The 3,727-nt window shown below is 42.1% G+C and overlaps 1 protein-coding gene across 4 annotated transcripts in view; it reads left to right on the top strand.

Annotated features, from left to right (window-relative positions):
* The window catches only part of map6a (microtubule-associated protein 6a), a 20,043-nt gene extending 16,550 nt beyond the window's left edge, over positions 1-3,493 (top strand). For 2 of the 4 annotated variants that reach the window (XM_005740375.2, XM_005740374.2), the window contains exon 4: positions 2,801-3,493. In XM_005740375.2, coding sequence (XP_005740432.1) covers positions 2,801-2,928 — 128 coding nt within the window. In that variant the 3' untranslated portion in view covers positions 2,929-3,493. Of the gene's footprint in view, positions 1-812; positions 924-2,800 lie in introns of those variants that run through there. The other 2 variants (XM_005740373.2, XM_005740376.2) reach the window with 2 other exon arrangements.
* Positions 3,494-3,727: the final 234 nt, after the last annotated feature.

Raw genomic sequence — 3,727 nt, 5'->3', positions numbered from 1 at the left:
GTAGGGGGGGCTTGTAGGGGCAGTAAAATGTAAACAGTGCTTAGCACACCACACACCCGGTGCTATCTTTATGATTTTTAGGCAAATAAGGATAGAAAGTATGGTAAAGAAAGTGATGTCTTGGACAAAAAAAAGAAAAAAAAGTTGTGATGTGCTTGTGTTTCTATCTGCTTGCTCATATTTAATGAAACATTACAAATAAATGCAAACAAAAACCAAAAAAGCAGAAAAAGCAGTGTCTTCTTTGCTTCTTTTTGTCAAGAAGAACCATGAAAAATTACCGGTTGCAGGTATCTGTCAGTGTTTCTTCCTGTCCAAGTCTTTGTCTTTGTGACAAACAACATTTCTGAAAAAATATATCGAGATTTTTTTTAAATCCACATGGAAGAGAATTTTCTCTCACAACTTTCTTTCTATGCTTATCAAAGATTGCGCCGTGTTCTGGCACGAGCTCTGACATCGTTCCCCGCTCCTGCATGTTGCCGTCACGTGAGAACCGAAGAATATATTATTTTTGCATCGTGTCTCAATATATTCTTAGAACTCGTGCGATTTATGGAGCAACAAGCATGAGGGAGGATGTCCAGACACTTATTCCAGAACAAGATGTCATGTGCTTCGTAGCTTTTAGTGAATTTGCCAAAAAAAAAAAAAGAAATTCCACAGACGTGTGCGCGATGTTGCATTTCACATTGTTCTCTCTCATACTTTAGCCCGGTGGCACGGGTATGCTATTTGAGGATGTCACATTTTGGATGATGCTGTGTCCAATCTGTCCTGTGCTAACCAGTGACATTCTGGTTCATTTGAAGGGTTGTGCTAAAACAGTACCACTACATACAACTCTGCCAGCCAATCCGAGATATTGGCTGGGTGCAGACTCTAAAGCAACACCTGTGGGGCTGTGCACTTCCCAATCCCAGGTAATCAAGAGCAACAAGAAGACATAGACACAGAATTGCCACTCATTGTCATTCATACTTGCTCATGGAGTTGTCATTTACTTTTGTTTTCTATTACAGTGGCACACTTTTGTTTTTTTTTCTGGTGAACCACCACATTATCTCTGGTCTACTCCCCTCTGTATTTCTCTTCCATATGGACACTAGAGTAAGGGGGGAGGTGGGTTAGAGGGGGACGTTTGCTTGCCTGCTGTCACATCCTACATTTAAGGTTCCTTAAGGTGGCTTTTCTTAAGGAGGCCTTGGGTTTTAGTCCAGTCGTGAGCGACTAGTCCCGATCGAGCTGCCGGAATGCACCCACTCCCCACGGTTAAATTGCATGACTGACTAGTTGAGTTAGCGGCTCAGGTATGACCCCAGTCATGTGCGAGGCAGGTCACTCATGCACTGTAGTCACATGCAAAACTGAAACAAATCCATCTCATGTGGACTTTTCTTTCTTTAAAGCATGCTGCCACTGTTTTCTGTTGGACCTGCAATCTGAGTTTGTGTTCAGTAATTTGGCCGAGGCTTTGCACTAGACTGTGACGAGCGTTAGCATGGGTGTAAGATGAGCGGTAAGTATGGATGGAATGAGGGAAGCGACACTGCTTTGATCAGTTGTGACAGGAGCTCTAGGTGCATGCTTATGATCTAATTTGTGATTTGGATTTTTTTCCATCGTCTACTGCATTTTGTAGCCTTTCTTTCAAAGAACACCCCGAGACCCTCATTGTACTCTTGGCATCCTGGAAATCGTGATAGCGCTGCGACTAAGCGAATGGGTCAAAGTACAGGGTGGGCCATTTATATGGATACACCGTAATAACATGGGAATGGTTGGTGATATTAAAGTCCTGTTTGTGGCACACTAGTATATGTGAGGGGGCAAACTCCTCAAGATGGGTGGTGACCATGGTGGCCATTTAGAAGTCGGCCATCTTGGATGCAACTTTTGTTTTTCCAATAGGAAGAGGGCCATGTGACACATCACACTTATTGGTAACGTCACAAGAAAAACAATGGGTGCTTGGTTTCAACGTAACTTTATTCTTTCATGAGTTATTTACAAGTTTCTGACCACTTATAAAATGTGTTCAATGTGCTGCCCATTGGGTTGGATTGTCAATGCAACCCTCTTCTCCCACTCTTCAAACACTGATAGCAACACCGCAGGAGAAATGCCAGCACAGGCATCCAGTATCCGTAGTTTCAGGTGCTGCACATCTCGTATCTTCACACCATAGACAATTGCCTTCAGATGACCCCAAAGACAAAAGTCAATGGGCAGCACATTGAACACATTTTATAAGTGGTCAGAAACTTGTAAATAACTCATGAAAGAATAAAGTTACGCTGAAACCAAGCACACCATTGTTTTTCTTGTGACATTACCAATAAGTGTGATGTGTCACATGGCCCTCTTCCTATTGGAAAAACAAAAGTTGTATCCAAGATGGCCGACTTCTAAATGGCCACCATGGTCACCACCCATCACATACACTAGTGTGCCACAAACAGGACTTTAATATCACCAACCATTCCCATGTTATTACGCCGTATCCATATAAATGGCCCACCCTGTACTGATTGTAAAAAGTAACCTGTATTGATCCAAAGCAGCTTTCCCAACTTTTATTTATCCTTTGGTTTTTTATGTAATAAATTGTGGGAAGCAAAGAAAGAAGAAAGGAAGCCTGCGGTGTTGCTAAATCTTTCCCAGATATTCTTTGAAATGAGCGGTCACAGGGTGCTCAGCTCAGCCCATTACCTTCTTGTGCTTGGCCCTAGAGAAATGCTTCATCACGTGTCTCTTTCTGTCTCCTTCTCTGCCATCTTAACCATGTGCTGCCTCCTAGAGATGCTAAAGACGAGGTTCTCCGACCCAGTAATCATCATTCCCAGGATGCTGCTGGAGGAGAACCACAATCACCGCTGGATAGACCCGGACCTCGGAGAGGTGGCGGCGTCGTACGCTTTGCCCTAGATATGAACCAGACTGAGTAATTCTGCCAGGACTGAGGCAGATACATCTTTATGCAGAGACTGCTGCTCTGTGCTGTAAATATCTAGTATTTAAGTTGGACTAGAAAGAAAGAGGTGAATCTCACCAAACAACAAAAAAATCTATTAATACAAATAAAAATACATTGCTATCCAGGAGGATTTCCACGTAATTGAGACACGCATGTTTGAAACAGCTTCAGAAGTTCCAGCTGTTTGACCCACGGCATTATTGCAAAGGTGCTACATTATTATTATTATTATCAATATTTTGGTTTCATGCATTTTGTTTTAGGTCAGTCTATTAGTATCAATACCACACCATAAAGTGCTCAACAGCTACAAAATACTGTACTGTATATTGATGAGTTTTAGTGTAAATAAATCAGCAGAACTTGCAGATGGGCTTTATTGCATTAGAAGGTCTGAAGTAAAGAAGTATGCAGCATGTAAGCAAGGACACTTGAATCTGAAATGAGGCCTTGGGACCACGAGGCTGCAGCAGATAATAAAGGCACAAAGTTGAATTAATAAATGAATTTCAAAGTGAAAAAACAAACATATTTGTGTCTGTGAAGGTTCTCAGTCATCCAGGTCATCATAGTCAAAGGAGCTGGCAAAGAAAAGCGTCTGGACTTCTTTAAGTTACTTGAAGACGTTTCACCTCTCATCCGAGAAGCTTCTTCAGGAAAAAAGAAGGAACACACACATGTAAAGGAAGCACTCAAAACGTGCGGCTATCCTAAATGGGCGTTCTTAAAGTCAGCAAAGAGGCACAGAAA

The sequence above is a fragment of the Pundamilia nyererei genome, unplaced genomic scaffold, assembly GCF_000239375.1.
Source record: "Pundamilia nyererei isolate P.nyererei 1_Seehausen unplaced genomic scaffold, PunNye1.0 scaffold00099, whole genome shotgun sequence".
Lineage (NCBI taxonomy): Eukaryota > Metazoa > Chordata > Actinopteri > Cichliformes > Cichlidae > Pundamilia > Pundamilia nyererei.
This window is presented reverse-complemented; position numbering and strand designations above follow the sequence as displayed.